General features: G+C 43.1%; 1 protein-coding gene across 12 annotated transcripts in view; it reads left to right on the forward strand.

The window, feature by feature from the left end:
* Positions 1-7,080, forward strand: part of NAP1L1 (nucleosome assembly protein 1 like 1) — a 54,313-nt gene extending 47,233 nt beyond the window's left edge. For 6 of the 12 annotated variants that reach the window (XM_043547581.1, XM_043547558.1, XM_043547557.1 and 3 more), the window contains 3 exons: positions 1,103-1,135; positions 1,639-1,689; positions 6,361-7,080. In XM_043547581.1, coding sequence (XP_043403516.1) covers positions 1,103-1,135; positions 1,639-1,689; positions 6,361-6,396 — 120 coding nt within the window. In that variant the 3' untranslated portion in view covers positions 6,397-7,080. Of the gene's footprint in view, positions 1-1,102; positions 1,136-1,638; positions 1,690-5,540; positions 5,597-6,041; positions 6,122-6,360 lie in introns of all 12 variants that reach the window. The other 6 variants (XM_037886240.2, XM_037886259.2, XM_043547554.1 and 3 more) reach the window with 2 other exon arrangements.
* The last annotated feature ends 9,303 nt before the right edge of the window (positions 7,081-16,383 follow it).

Raw genomic sequence — 16,383 nt, forward strand, 5'->3', positions numbered from 1 at the left:
AGTTCTCCCTCCACAAACCCTAGTCCCTTGTCCAAACTGTATTCCCCATACTCTGGCTTGCAATCCCTATCTCACCAGATTGTCTCTATCTTTTCTCTCCTACCTTCGGTCCAACTTTTGTTCCCCTCTGCAGTCAAATTAGACTATTTCCTGAGAGAGAGAGAGACACCCACCCACCTCAGCACTTCCAGGTGGCCTCACCCTCCTCTCCAACACACACAAAAATCCCAGTGTGGAGCAGCACTTCCAGGGAAAGTTTGGCCTCACTCCTATAGCCCTGATCTGGGACTTGCTCTTTGGAATGGCACATGTGCAGTCTGGTCAGCACTAGAAACTATGAAGATTGAGCCATGATCAGTGAAGACAATCTTTGGAAATTCTACTTGTTAAACTCTAGCAAGTCTCTATTGAGTGTTTGCAAGCTTCAATTTTTCACACTTGTGACTTGGTCAAATTTGGATGTATTTTCATGGAGACACCAAAAGGCACATCCCTGGAACACCCCTGCCAAATTTCAAATCCCTGCTCCAAAGCTTTGAGAACTATTCAAAGGAAAAGGTCACTAATTTATTAACATGGACAAAACTGTATCTCCATCTAGCTGTATTCGTTAAAAAATTTATCCTGAGGCTGACACTTTGCATGGAAAATTTCAACCCAGACTGTTGTTTTTTGCAAAGTTTTATAAGCAACTGAAAATGCGGTTTTGTTAGGGGAAGTGTCAGACATTTGTAGTAGGTATGGCTTTCAACCCTGCCTTTAAAATATATGCGTGCAAAATGAATGTGTTAACACTTAACTATGAGTAGGTTTTATCCTTAAACTAGAAAACACCTTTCTTTGTCAAAGCTTATTTTAAATTTTCTGCTCAATAAAACATCTTCAGTATTAATGATATTGATCACTGTCACCCAGATCTAGAATTTTTTTTGACAAAGCTGAATTAATGTAAATTACCCCTCTGAAAAAAAGTGTATATATAATATATATACACTTAATTTTAACATGAGAATTCTTTGGCTTCCATGTAACTTACATAAAACTGCTTAACATCTAGGGTGATGGTGTTTACAACATTGTACAATTTTTTTTTCTCCTTTAGTATGATGAAGAAGGTGAGGAGGCAGATGATGAGGTGAGTTACAAGATGGGTTAAATGAGTAAAATGACGCACACATACTTCATTTTGGAGCAAGTTTTTCATCTTTGATGGAATGGTAGCTGAGCAGTTGGCAAGTTACTTTGGTTTCTTGTTTAGTTAACTATAAATGACAAACATTCTTTAGTATTTCTCCAATCTGTATAAAACATTATTGGTTGAGATGTTTTATAAATGTAAGCCTGAAGTGGTGATAAAAGTAAATATGCCAGATATTAGTCTGCCTTAGATTTGTACTAGTAGCACAAGTATATTTAAGAGCAGAGCTTTATCCTAAATGCAATGTAGAAATTTACTCTTAAAAGCGGAGTATGGCTAAACACCAAGATCTCATTCAAATTGTTTTCTTTTCTGCACTGATGAAAACTCATGGGAAAAAAAAATTACAAACATCAGAGGAACATTTAACCTGTTGACTGCATTCTGTGTATTTAATCTGAACCAAGAGTACTTTCTACTTGACACTTTCTATCTTTCAGGAAGGGGAGGAAGAAGCAGATGAAGAAAATGATCCAGATTATGACCCGAAGGTGACTAGTACCAATGAATGTATTTCATTAAAATTACGCAATTAATTTAAAGCAACACTTTTTAATCGGCAATATACAATTAATAATTCCTGTAACAAACATGCTTTGACTCAACTGCTCTCTGAGATGGTTTTAATACCCCACTTTTTACCTTCTAAGATTTGCTGAGCAACGTAGTCACTCTAATTTTGTTTTTAGTAACACTTTTAAATATGTGGCCAGGGATCTTTTTTTAAAGAAATTAGAAGTATTATTACAAAATGAGTTTTTAAAAATATACCTAAGCAACCTTTTTTCAGCAAGTAAAAGCTTTCTTATTCATAAAGAAAATACAAGTTAAATGACCTTAAATAAGGGCTGTTAAAATCTTTGATTTAGTTGGGCAAGTTTGTCACTGATGTATGTATTTTTGCTATTAGCTGTGACATAAAGTGTAGCCTGCATTTTGCTGCACTATCAAGGAGAAACATATCCTTTCACTTGGGTGAAATTTCTTGAGTGGGGCTGAAGCTGTATTTTAAGACTTAAGAGTAAGAAGAGGATTTGGGCTGTCTTCCCTGGAGATAATCATCCTCCTGTACGGAGCAGAACCTACAACAATGCTCTAAAGAAAACGTAGGTGTAGCTGACATGCAATTGGATGTAAACCCTCCCTTTGTGGCGGGGAATATATTGCTGGGCTAAGAGCCCATCTCATTCCAGTCGTTCCCCATTTTTGGGAAGACGATGTACAGGGGAAAATACAGATGTTTACTACGTAGAGAGCAGAGACTTCAGGATGACTTAAAAGGAGGGCAATATGGATGTGCAGCAGAGATTGTTAATCCTCTGTTTTGCATACTCCCAAATTTATGCAAATTCTCATAGCTTAGTTTGGGATGTACCAGACATCTGAAAATTCATCCTCTACATTAGTCCCTTTATTCTAGATGAGCCATTGGGATTTTTGAAACCTAGTTTTCATAGTAGGTAGCATTTATCCAGCTACTTCTGGGGCCACAAGCACTGATCAGGAAGCCAAGCCAGGTCATTAGGAATTGTGAGTGGGAACCAAACCGAACTGAAATATACATGACATTGGAAACACCACTGTTACTCAGGTGACACTGGGTAGTTGGTTATATCAGTTACATGATGCCTGCTGGAGCTAGTTGCAGAAAAAATATTGCAGGAAAGGGGACTACTCATCAGATAAAAGGCAACTATCATTTTGGGGAGACTGTATGATAATTTGTTATAAAAAATGCTAGATTATAATGGGAAATGTCCATTATAATAGCAGTGGTCCAAAAATTGTAGGCACCCACAATATGGTAAGATCTACTCTGATCTGCAAAAGCTATGTGATGGAGATGGGCATGTACTAGGGATGCTCTTGTTGCAGATACACAGAAGCAGAATAATTCTATAGATAATTTTTCTCTGCCTTTCCCTCCCTGTCTGCTAGAAATCTCTAAACAATGTGCAGAGAGTTATCAGCCAACTTTGCAAGTTGAGTTGTTTTAAATATAGTGTCAGCCCACATTGTAGAGGAATTTAAAGAGAGTGCTAGCTTCAGTGGGCATAGGTGAAGGAGGGCTTTACATAACACATTGAAAGATCAGCAGGCTATATGGATACATTAAACTTGCTTCTCAGCAGTGTTGGCAGGACTTAGACCAAACCAATAATGGTACATCAAGTAAGGTCAAACAACTGTTTAGCATTTGCCCTGTTGTATCCAACCACCTGCATTCCACTGTACCCTTCACTGCCCATGACCAAAAAAATTAGTTGTTATGGAGAGCAAAGTAATGCATGCAGTGCCCTTCCTGCTGAACTGCTTTAACCTACCCTGACAGAAATATCAACAAATTGATTATTTGCAAGCTGAGACAAGTAGAGCTCATGCACCTGCTGTGGGATATGCTAATTGTCTAACTCTTTGGCCTTGTAGGCTGGTCAGATATTGGCTGTTGCTAGGTTGCAATATTTCAAATTCTGTTTGAGGCAACTGAGGGATGCAGCCGTTTTGTTGCTTAGCCTAGCACAGGGCACAGTGGAGGGAGTAGTGTTCAAATGGATACGCAAGTGCCCCTTGCATACAGTCCTGTGCAGGTCCAGCCTCAGTATCCTTATCTGTATATGTAAGTGATCTGTTATCACATGTTTGTGTAGACCACACTTGACTGAATCTTCTCCCTCTTATGCGACCTACTGAGCATGGCAAGATGGCAGTTGCTACTGCTGCAGCATCAAGAAATAGAACAGAAACAGGGCAAAGGTCTGGACTTATGATTTAGGACCACAGGGATAACTAACAAGTGGTGGGGGAATGAGGGGAGAAAGATGTCATCAAGGCAGTAACACTCATAGGCAGTGGGACTGAGCACTTCTGTTCCCCAGAAGTAGCTGCTTTAGAGCCAGATTCTTAAAAAAAAAAAAAAAAAAAAAAGGTGCTGTGGGAGGATAAGGTGGGAAGCTAGTAGGCCCTTAAAAATGGGAGCGGGGAGCGAGACCTGTACTAAGCAAAACAGAAGGTTGTACATGGCCTGGCAGTGGGAATCAAGTCGATAAGATGAAGAGCAAGTACATGTTAAAACACACCTACAAGCCATTCCCATGTGCACTACCATGGGAATTGTTCAGCTGCACACAGTGAGAAGCCAGGAAACGATTATTTACTCCCATGCACCTGGAGTGTCACTAAGGGTTTTTTGCCTCTGCTTCACTCCAAAATGCACAACAGTCACTATGCATGCTTTACCACTTCCCACTGAGCAATCTTACAATCCTGTATGTCATCATTCACCAGCTCTTCTGCATGTCGATGTAGCACTAAATGTTGTCGTCAAAGCCAATTGCTGGGTTGACTAAATGTTCATCTCAGATTTGCTTCTGTCTTGGCTTCACAGATCCATCTCTTTACTCATGTTTGGCTGTCTGAGCAGCGTGGGGCTAATATAAACTTGCAAGAAGATGCTCTAAGCATTTACCTCCGTTTTATGTTTAAGTAGCTGGAGTCTCCAGCGTCTGTTCTAAACATTATCAAGTAGCTGGTAGACAGACAATGCAGCAACTTACAATCTCCACTAGTTCAGTGGTTTTCAGTCTGTGGACCTCTGGGGATCCACAGACTGTCTAAGGGGACTGCGAAAATAAAATTTCAGATGCCAGAAAAGGTATACTTTTGATTGACCAGAAAAACAGAATGTGAATACCCCATCTTACAGGTCAAAACCCAGAAGTGTCATTACCATAAAAGCCCACACAGTTCAGGGCCCTTTCTCACGCTGCATCCAGTGCCATGCCAGAAATGTGCAGCATTTATAGTTGAATTCTGTTCAGTTTTCAATCTAAGACTTCAGGGTCTGCGGACCACAGGGTGAATTTCCAAAGGCGTCCGCAAATGAAAAAAGGTTGCAAACTTATGCCCTAGATACTGTGCTTAGTATATCCATGTAAATTTACTGGGATGGGTATGAAACCACCCTCTGCTAGTTCTTCCATCACCACAATTGACTGAGACTGGTCCTTGGTTGAGACTGTTACTATAATGAAAGTACAGTCAGTGTGAGGAAGGCTGATTCTCAGTGTGCCATATAATCCAATATACATTTTGCTACTCGCCCTACCATATTGTTTGTAATTTTCTTTAGTAATTTCTCACTTCCCACTCGCAAATTAGCTATCAGCCTGTGTTTGATGTCTAGGGGCCAGGTTCTGCTGGCTCATTCAGGTATGCCATCACAATCTAGTTCCATCACCCCTCAGGTGGCTCATTAAATCACTTACATGCGAAGGGTATTCAACATGTCATCTCAGCGACCATTATCCATTTTCAGGATTTTATGCTTTTGTTAATTATGCAGGTCAGGAGCCAGCTTTCAAAGTGTGACTTGTCTCCTGAGGGATGACATTAGAGCAAGTAAGCTCTCCACTACTGGTATTAATGTGAATTTTTGTCCTTTTTATGAGGAAGATTTGGCTTCCGTTAGCCCAGATGACACACATAATGGGTCTGCTGTTGAACAGTGCAGACAGGAATTAGTTTGCATATACATCAGTCATGATAGGTGCTGAGAAATATAGCTATAGAAGCCATAAACGCCATGGAATAGATGTTATTTCTGTAGGCTTTATACCTTGGGAGCCTTGATGGGGACTTAAGTGTTACCCTCACCAGGTTACTGCTCATGTCATTATACAGATACATGATGACCTGTGCAGTGACCCTGTATGTTTGGGCTGTCTGTGCTCATGGGGCCAAGGAAAGTCCTCCTTGGCTAAGACTCTTGGAGTGTGTGGGCATCTCTTCCATTTCTGTGCCAGGCCAGTTTTGTTCCCATTTTCTTTCCCTCAATTTTTTTCAGGATATACCACCCTACTGTAGTTAGAAGTTCTGTGTTGCTGCCAATGGCTAGTGCAGACCCCACCCAAAGGCAAAACTGAGGCATCCTCTTGAATTTGATATCCTTAACTTGCCTAGTGCACAGAGATTTGAATACAATGTGGTATAGTATTCACAGGGTGGATAAGGGAGAGAAGATGCAAGATTCTTAATAGCTAAACTTAATTCTTAAGAGCTATAATTGAAACTAGAAAACACTTGTTTGACAGCTTTGATAAGTGACTTAGAAAAATAACTTGATGTGACATCTGTATACTGACCTTTCTTTTATTCCTCAACAGAAGGATCAAAACCCAGCAGAATGCAAGCAGCAGTGAAGCAGTGTGTATGTGGCCTTGAGGATTACCTGCACTGTAATAGCCTAAACACAACTATTAGTTACTTACAGCCTTATGTTTTGTATCTTCTTGGTAGAATTAAGTAAACAATTTGTTAAAATGAAATCAAACACCTAAGTACCAGTTTAAAATGTAGGTTCATTCTACCTAGCATTTTAATAGTATAACTTTCTGCCAATATGTAGAATACAGTAAATCCCCTAAAGCATGAATGTTAATTCATTGCTACATAGTTTGGTTCTTGTGAAGTCTTTCGTCATGTAGCTATTAGACTGCAGCTGTGAAGATTATCAGAACTGTTAACTGAGACCAATATTTGTTTAGAGAAAATCCTCTCCTGAAGAACCAACCAAAGTCTTTTCAGCCCAGTAGTTTGAATGGGTTTGTCTGCTTGCACTAGCTGTGCCTTCCATTACCTTGTTAGAGAAGTGGCAGTGACTTGTACTAACTAGGAGATGATGCATTTTTGGATTTGACTACTTCAGAAGATTAGTATAATTCATTTAACTTCCAGCAAGACCACATTAAATGTTCATAACTGTCTGCTTGTTTCTGCTATGGGTTTTGTATTTTATGTGACAGCGATCTACAAAAGAAACCTAGTAATCATATTAAGGTTATTGTTTACCACTGGGGTGTGAATAAAACCTAGTATTTTCAGAAGTTAGTCTTCTTTTATTATGCTATGTAAACTGTTGACATCTTACATGCTGCAGTTGATTTTTTATTTTTTTATTTATTTTTTTTTACTAGACAGTCATTTTTGAGAACTTTTTATAAGCAAACTGTTTAACACTCAGCAACATAAAACATCAACTCAACTGCACTATTCTCCTTCCTGGACAGTTTTATCTAGGCTTTTCATTGCCAATATAATGGGGATAATAAGGTCATGTTGCCACTTGTGAACTTGAGATACATATTTCTTTGACTAGTCAACATGTCATTTGGGAAAACAAATTCAATTTCTGCTGCAGTTCTGTATTTATAGGCAAGTCTGGAACCATGGAATAAAGATGTACAAAACTCTTTTCATAATGCCTTAGTGAATTTCAGAGGTCACCACTTGATCAAATGAACTCTGGCTTATATTTTAAATTGCTGTATAGATGTAAAAATATATAGATTCCCCTAAATACCACCTGGATAGAGGAAATAGTAACCCTTTTAATGAGTCAATATAGACAGTTCTCCAAAGTGGGAAGCTATCACTACTGGGCTCAGGGAAACAAGCGCTGAGTGGTGGGATTGCATCATGATTCAGATATGGGATGACAAGCAGTGGCTATAGAACTTTTGGATGTGCAAAGCCACCTCCTGGAACTGTGTGCAGATCTTGCCCCTACCCTGCAGCGCAAGGACACCAAAATGAGAGCTCCCTTCACACTGGAAAAGTGGTGATCACTGTGTGGAAGTTGGCAACTCAAGACTATCGATCAGTCACGAATCAGTTTGGCACTCACAACTGCGTGTATGTCCAGCTGTCATTATGAAACATGTCCCTAGGGATGGAGTGCAAGGGTTAGTGTGACAGGCCAGGAACGTGCAAGGAATGTGTGGGAAGAGTTTGGTGAGGGCATGAAAGGCAGTTCTGTATGGGCTGCAGGGGAAGGTAAGCACCGATTTGTTCCACCTGCAGCGCAGTCAGGGACCTCAGCATCTCTGGTCCTCCATCAGCTTTATCATCTGCTCCTGCCCCTATATTGTCTGCTCCCACTCCTGTCTCCTCTCCTGGCTATCCATTCTGAGTTTTTTTTGTTGTCTCTGTCTGTCTCTGCTTGTTAGCAGCAGCAGGAGCAGCAGATTGCAGCTCTTCCTAAACGTTTCCTCCTTATGCCTCCTGGTTCATCTCCTTATCTGACAGAGCTGCTCTGCTGTTGTGTAGGAGGTGACCCTCAGGGGACATCTGCAGAAGCTAAAGAAACAAATAGTGAGAGCCCTAAGCATGGTGTGTTTGGTCCAGGGGGTAAGGGGGAAGATGGGACAAAGAGTTCAGTGGCTTCTGAAGGGGATAACTACCAGCACCTAGGGACACTATTCTGAATACTGGCACAGTTTTCCACAAGTGAGGGTGATCAAAGCTGATATCTCACTCCTGAGGGTAACCAAGGATGCAAGAGTGCATCTCCTGCAGGTATACAGCTTCAGACTGGGTCTGTGTGCTGCTCTGGTGCCTGTAGAAGTAAATGCCAATTGGTGTGGCAAAGTTTCATTCGGGGGGGGGGGGGGGGGGGGGGGGGGGGGGAAATAAGGCAGCTCTACCAAGGGAAAGTTATGTAGAGATCTCTATGGAGGATTCCTGGGACATCCCAGTGTGCCTAACATTTTCTGCCAGAGTTCCCACTGTAGTTACATAGGGGAATGAAAAGCAAATGTGAATAGTGCTGGTGTTAATTTTTATCCCTTATCCCTCTTCTACCCTCTTTTTTTAAAAAAAGCTCTACCTCATGTGATGTTGTGCAGTATCAAAGCAAAATGAGTACTTACAGAACTCCCCTCCTGCATCAGGCATGCCAGAGCTGGATGCTGGGACTGGCTAGACCCCTCCAGAGTCAAAAAGAGGTCCTAGTTTGTCACACTACTGGATGATCCTGTTGTATATCCCACATGCTCCTCAAACTCCGCCTCCTCGTCCATCACTTCGTCTGCAGGGTTCACGCTGCTGGCTGGTGCCTCTAGCCGCCCCCCCTCCCCCCCACGTATCCACAAGGCTCTTGGTGGTGGAGGTGGAGTCGCTGCCGAGAATAGTGTGCAGCTCTTTATAGGAACAGCACGACTTTGGCAATGCCCCAGAGTGACAATTGGCTTCCCTTGCTTTCTGTTATGCCTGCTTCAGCTCTTTGATCTTAGCATAACACTGCTGTGTGTCCCTTTGTGCCCCTCCTCAGCAATTTGCCCACGTACATATCAAAGTCCTTATGGCTGGAGCTGAGCTATGATTGCACGGCCTCCTCTCCCCACAGACTCAGCAGATCCAACAACTCTGATGTACTCCAGCTGATGTACAACTCTGATGTATTCCTAACTGATAATGCTGCGGGGAGCTGGCATTATCAGTTAGGAATATGCTATGTGAACTCTCCATGCCAAGCAAACAGGAAGAGGAATTTCAAAAATTCTCAGGGCTTTAAAGGGGGAGGAGTGCATGCCTGTGTACCTGGCTGCAGTGCAGCAGAGTTCAATTGGTGACCAGAGCGGTCACAATGAGCATTCTGAGACCCTTCCTTGAGGCCACTTAGGGCAACATAAGCGAGCACAGTGCGTATGCTGACACTGTGTCTCTCGAACTTCATCTCAAAAAGCTCTGTGCCTCTCGTTGAGGTGGTTTTATTACATTGGCATAGCAGGAGAGTTAAATCGGCCAGAGGAGTATTGCAGTGTGCACACCTCCACTGTTTTGTCAACAAAAGTTGCCTTTTGTCAACAAAATTGTGTAGCGTAGACATGGCATTCAACTATGTGCACATTGCAGCTTAAGTGGTATAAATTCTGTTCCTCAAGGATGTGAATAATAAGCCGCCTCCCTGAGCGACATTTGTTACACTGCCTAAGTGCCAGTGTGGACAGCGCTACGTTGGTGGGAGAGCTTCTCCCACTGACGTAGGTGCTGCTGCTCACAGAGGCTAGAGTAATTTTAGTTTACGGGAGAGCTCTCTCCTGTTGGCTTAGAGCACCTGCACTAGCAGCGCTCCAGCTGTGCCTCCGTAAGCGCTGTAGCATAGCTATGACCTAAGGCTGCTTCTAGGAGAATGGATTCCTTCCGAGTCAGGTGAGTCTTCTCAGGCAGGTCCCAAGAACCATGCCATGCCCAGTATAGACATCAGTGCTGATCATGACCTAGCAAGCAAAAGGACCAATATCTGCTGGTACCAATCAAGAGCTCCAGATGGGACACACATCTTGTCCCTGTCCCCTAAGGCTCTGCCAACCTCTAAGTCTGTTGTGGCAGTGGATCCAGTGAAACTAACATCCAAAACCCCTCATACATTGGAATGGTTTGAAACATATATTATCCCAGAGGATATCTTCGCCCTACTGGACCCACAAACTTCTCTACTTTTGGACCCAATTGTGGTGGATGTTTTGATCCCAGATGAGGACGCCACCTCGAAGAGAAGGAGTTACTCCCCTAATCCATCTGTGAGATGGAGCGTCCTCCCACCGACACCAGCAGTACCACTGATGTAACCAAGTCCCGCCACCTTGTCAGCTGAAACTTGGGTCCAAGACAAACCATCATCTCCCCCAACCCAGGGAGGTTTGGACAGCTAGGGCCTTGAGAGTTTCTTGGACCCATCCTCTGCTCAAGCAAGGTTACCCTCCAAGAGACTGCTGGTACCCAATGCCTTGGGCTCCCCTGACCACCTTACAATCCTTCATACTGTGGCCCTTTGGAATTCATGGAGTCCTCCTATGCAAGACAACCAGATTAGTGTGCTTTACCAGAAAGTCATGTCCCTCTCCTCCTAGACCACAGCAACCCACTCCGCAAGAGTACATACAGGAGGAAGCTAACTAACTGGATCCGCCAGTGCAGACATGGATATCATCTTCCTCACCCAATGAGGCAATTGCTCTATCTTCACCATCGCCACCTGATGATCATAGGCAGTGTCAAGAACTATTGCAGAGGGTGGTGGCAGGACTTTAGATTCCATTAGAAGTTCAAGATACTCAACACAACCTCTTACATATGCTGCAGTCTGCTGGACACAGTCGGGTAGCTCTCCTGGTGAATTAGGCCATTTTGAAACCACCTAGAGTGGAATGGCATACATCAGCAATGTGTACCCTATCCTAAAAGGGTTGAGGAACATTACTTATTGCCTTTAAAAGGGGCAGAATTCCTGTTCACTTAACCTACCCCCAGCTCCTTAGTAGTACGAGCAGCCATGGAAAGATCCATGCAGCAACACCCTAAAACCACCACATGGACAAGGGAGCTAAATGGCGACCTTCTGGGGAGGAAGGTATTTATATCCACCAGCCTCCCATTCAGAATCTCTTAACTATCAGCCCCTGTTATCAAAATATGATTTTATGAACTACTTGAAGTTCCTGGTGTTCAAAGATGAACTCTCCCAGGAGGACAAGGACAAGTTCTAAGCCCCTGTTGTGGACTTATGTGGACATACTCATGGTTAAAAACCTCATTTCAAGCTGCAGTGGATGCAGCCAATACTGCATAATGATCTATAGCCACTGCCATAGCAAAACAGCAAGAGGGGTTGTCTTCAAGGTTCCTCACAGAGGTTCAGAACACAACTGAGAACTTGTGCTTCAATTAAACCAGTCTCTTTATTGAGAAAACAGAAGTCTTTGCACTTGTTAAAAGATTCCAGGACAGCCCTCCACTCCTTGGCATTTATACCCTTGCCCCTAAGAGGAAGCATCATTAACGGGTATAAAAGGCAAGGCCTCTTCCACAGTCTTTCTACCACCAATGACCACATAAACTGCCACACAAGTGTCAACAGGTGCAGAGGCCAAGGTATGCAATCCAATCCACTGACTAAAGGTTACTTTTGATTGGATACTCAAGAGCTGAGACCCAACACAGACGCCATTCCCACCTGTTTCCAAAGTCTGCTTTGGTGGGGGCCTAGTATACTTAGCCCACAACTGAAGGGCTATAACAAAGGACAAGTGAGTGAGTACTAGATATCCACTTTGAGTACTCCATTGAGTTTTTCTTCTCCAAAACACCCTTTCTGGCTCCACTTCAGGGACCACTCTCATGAGATCCACTGACAGGAGCTCAGGTCTCTCCTTGAACGAGAAGCTATAGAGCAAGTGGTACCTCAGTATCAAGGGAAAGGGTTCTACTCCCAATTTTTATAGTTCCCAAGGAAAGGGGAGGACAGAAGCCTGTCCTCAACCTATGTCAACTAAATATTTTTAATTGCAAATTAAAATTGCACGTGGTTACGTTGGCATCAATAATTCCCTCCTTGGAAAAGGACCCATGGTTCACAGCTCTCAACATGAAAGATGCTTCCTTTCATGTGAATATCCACATGAGAGGTTCCTCAGGTTTCTGGTAAGACCGAAATACAACCAGTTCAGGGTACTCCTCTTCGGTCTGGCAACAGCTTCCCGGGTCTTCACAAAGATTTTTCAGGGGTGGTGGCACAGATGAGATGAAACAGCTACATTGTCTTTGGAGGACTGGCTTCTAACGAGCAGATCCCATCTGGAAGTTCAGTCAGAAACCTTGTCTTTACTCTACCTCATGGTATCCTTGGGAAGCTGCATAAACATAGAAAGTCTACTCTGACTCTTCTGCAGCTTATAGACTTTTTAGGAGCGACCCTGGACTTGGCCACAGCCAGCGCCTACCTTCCTGCACACAGATTGAATGCCATGAGCAGTTTGATAAACTAAGTCACTTTCACACCCTGAACAACAATCCAGGTCTCTTTTTGCTAGGTCACATTGCCTCCTGTACTTATGTAGTGTGCCCACTAGGCTCCATCATCGTGGTCTGGAGGCCTGGCTCTGGTCAAGATAGATGCCAGACAGACAAAGCATGAACAGTGTAGTGACAATTGCCGTCAATGTCAGGGCATCATTCATCTGGTGGACAAACCCAAAACGTGTAGTGGAGTATTTTTCTTACCTCCCAGACCTGACATCACATGACAATAATCATGGACACATTTCTTATAGTTGGGGAACCCCCGAAGATGGTCACACAACACAAGGTACGCAGATGCATATTATTCTCTTAAAACTAAGAGCAGTCAGACATGCATGCAATGTATTCCTCCAACCCCTATGATCCCGACATGTCTGGATAATGTTAGACAACATGATGACCATCTTCTGTATAAACTAACAGGGGCAAAATCCCTCCCATTGTGCATAGAGGCAGTCAAATTATGGAATTAGTATATCCGCATCACAATTTCTGCAGTATACCTTCCAGGGGCTCAGAATGCGCTGGCAGACAGCCTTGGCAGACATTTTGCCACCAATCATGAGTGGAAATTACACAATTCAGTGCTGAACAACGTCTTAGTGGGAAACACTATCTCAGAACCAGTTTGCCCCTCAACTGAACAAGAAGTTCAACATATGGTGTTCCAGAGCAGCACAATATCAAGATGCCAAGGGTGATGCCCTCCTGTTGTCCTGGATGGGCCACCTGAAGTACACCTTCCCTCCCATCCCACTGTTACCCCAGTTTTTATGGAAGATTCATTATGACCAAGCATGATCATTCCATTGTACCCAATTGGCCCAGACATTGCCCCCTGCTGTGGATTTTCTAACTCAAAAGTGATTTCCCACTTAGCAGTGACAGTCCAATGTTCCAAGTTTCCAGAGTGTGAATGCCACTTGCTTCTCTGCTGTCAATGCAGCTCTTATTCTGGTGTCTTTGATTATGGTTTGTGGCCTGGACAATAAATACAGGAAATCTTACTTCTCCTCAGTCCACAGTGGATCCCTGACTGATATCAGTGGGAGTTTTGTACAAAGATCAAGAAACCAGAATTCAAGTAGTAACTTTTATTTATTATTTATTTAGTACCTTGTCATGCTGTGTGAGAAAAGCTGAGCCCTGATATGCCACTGCTACTTCTGCCCTTGTTTCTCTTCCTTTCCCATCTTTCTTTGACTGTTTCTCTCCCTCTTCTCTTTTTTTCCCCTCTCCCAACAACTCCCTGTGCCCACCTCTTGCAGACTTCACTCTCAGTGTCTTTTCCATTACATCTGCTTAATTGATCAGTAGTGGAATAGTTAACGTTGATATTGAAAGGGTTATTACTGACTGTTATGGTTCACGGCCCAGTGCAGTTTATGGTGGACATGGGAGTTCTCACATCTGACTCTGTGTTTCAGGCTGTCTGCAGACTCAGGCAAACATGACATCAGTTCGTACTCACTATACAATTGGAGGGTTATGTCTGCAGCCAAAAGAGCTAGGGCATGTCTGCACTTACCTCCGGAGCAATCGATCCAGCACAGTTCGATTTATTGTGTCTAGTGAAGACGCAATAAATTGACCGCTGAGCGCTCTCCCGTTGACTCCGGCACTCCACCCGAGCAAGAAGCATAGGCGGAGTCGACGGGGGAGTGTCAGCAGTCGACCTACCGCAGTGAAAACACCACGGTAAGTAGCTCTAAGTACGTTGACTTCAGCTACGCTATCTTCGTAGCTGAAGTTGCGTAGCTTAGACGGACTTAGCTCGCTCCCCCTCCTGCCCCCCCCCCCATAGACCAGGCCCTAGAAACTTACTTTTTTTTCTTTCCTTCTATAGAATCTCAGATTCTGACGGTATCATGCAAGCTAAATCTATGATACCCCCAGATAGATATTTATGAACATTTGAAGAAATAAAGCCCCTCCAGTAAGAGCCTATCATGAAACTCAAAACTTGCTATCAATTAATAAATTCTACCACCATCCCCTTTCTACCACAGAAAGTACCGTAGTTAAGATAATCAAGCTTCATCAGAACAAATCTTGTGAGGGAACGGGGAACATTGCAGATAGTACCTTTGCTTTTTCTGTCCTCTTTTTGAGCCCATTCTCTGTAGTTCCCAAAACATTGCCAGATTTCCCTCAAGCTTCACATAATAAGTACATTCTACAGGTTTTCAGGCACATCAGTCTTTGGCTTTCAAAGTTAGGAGCCTTATAATATTGTATACACAGGTGCAATGTCTGTACAACTGCACTTTTCTATCAGCAACCTCTCTGGGCAAGGGAAGAATAGGGGAAAATACCAGAAGAATGAGAGGGCTATCATTTATATTTTCAAGGATCAGGTTCAGAATCCTTCCATCTTGCAATATCAAAGTTTGGCACTAGGAGGCATCTGAACATCAGCTATAGCCAAAGAATTTAGCTAACAGGGCTGCTACTAGGAAACTTAGCAAACCTTGCATAGGATTTATTAGAACTACAGTAGAACAGGTAGAGCTTTGGATACATTTGTGAGACAGAGGCCCCTTGGCCCCTATTCCTTGCAAACAGCTCTCACTTCAGACCCTACAAACGTACTACACCAAACACATCTTACAGGATATTTGTCCATAATGAGTAACACCTATCTACAGAAAGCTTGTAACTTGTCAAGACTCTGAATCGTGAGATGTATGTATGGGCAATATTTAAGGAATAATGTATTTATATTGAAAACATGCTTTATGGACTGAAATAAAAATTAGCCACTAGGGTTACTGTGTCTCGGGGATGACCCATTCATTCAGGGGAGTTGTCACCCCACCCTGTTTAGCTGGGGAGGTAATGCAAAACTCAGTTGTTTGGCCTTGCTCCCTCCCAAGCCTACCACTGGGAAACCATCAGATATAACTACAAACGATTGAAACCACTTGGAGGTGGAAAAGGAACATTACCACAGACAGAGGTTTGCCCTGTCTGAATAGAAACAAGAGGCTGTTTTCAGTATAACACACAGGAGGAGAAGCATTTTGGATCCATTCACTGAGGACATCCCCCAAGGAACACGGGGGCTTTCATGAACCGGATCCTGAGTCTTGTGAAACCAGCCAGCTCTACAACAGACTGAACTTTGCAGGGAAAACTTACTTCATATATTGATAAGTCTTCCAGGTTTGCAGTTTATGGTTTTTGTTGTGCTGTAACCCCTTGTTTCTATCACTTTTGTTTTTCTAGTTAAATTTTTATTCTCACTTGAACCAACTTTTGTTTTATTATAAGGGCTCACAAGTGCTGTGTGGTTTCCAAGAGTGATGGTTTAAGGTAAAACTTGTCAACTGGGGTACCCTGCATCTTGGGGTGTGAAGGATCTGGATTTTTTGTGAATAGCCAGTATCAGGGGCTGTAGATCATAGGGATACAATTCAAAGGGGACCGGTGTGTACCTCTTGTTAACCTGCAAGGTGAAGTTAGGGCTGGAAGTTGCCGAGATGAGAGTGCTTGAGTGTCTGGAAGCTGTTATGCAGCCAGGGATAAGCAAGACAGACGCCTTCATG

The sequence above is a fragment of the Chelonia mydas genome, chromosome 1 (assembly GCF_015237465.2).
Source record: "Chelonia mydas isolate rCheMyd1 chromosome 1, rCheMyd1.pri.v2, whole genome shotgun sequence".
Classification (NCBI taxonomy): domain Eukaryota; kingdom Metazoa; phylum Chordata; order Testudines; family Cheloniidae; genus Chelonia; species Chelonia mydas.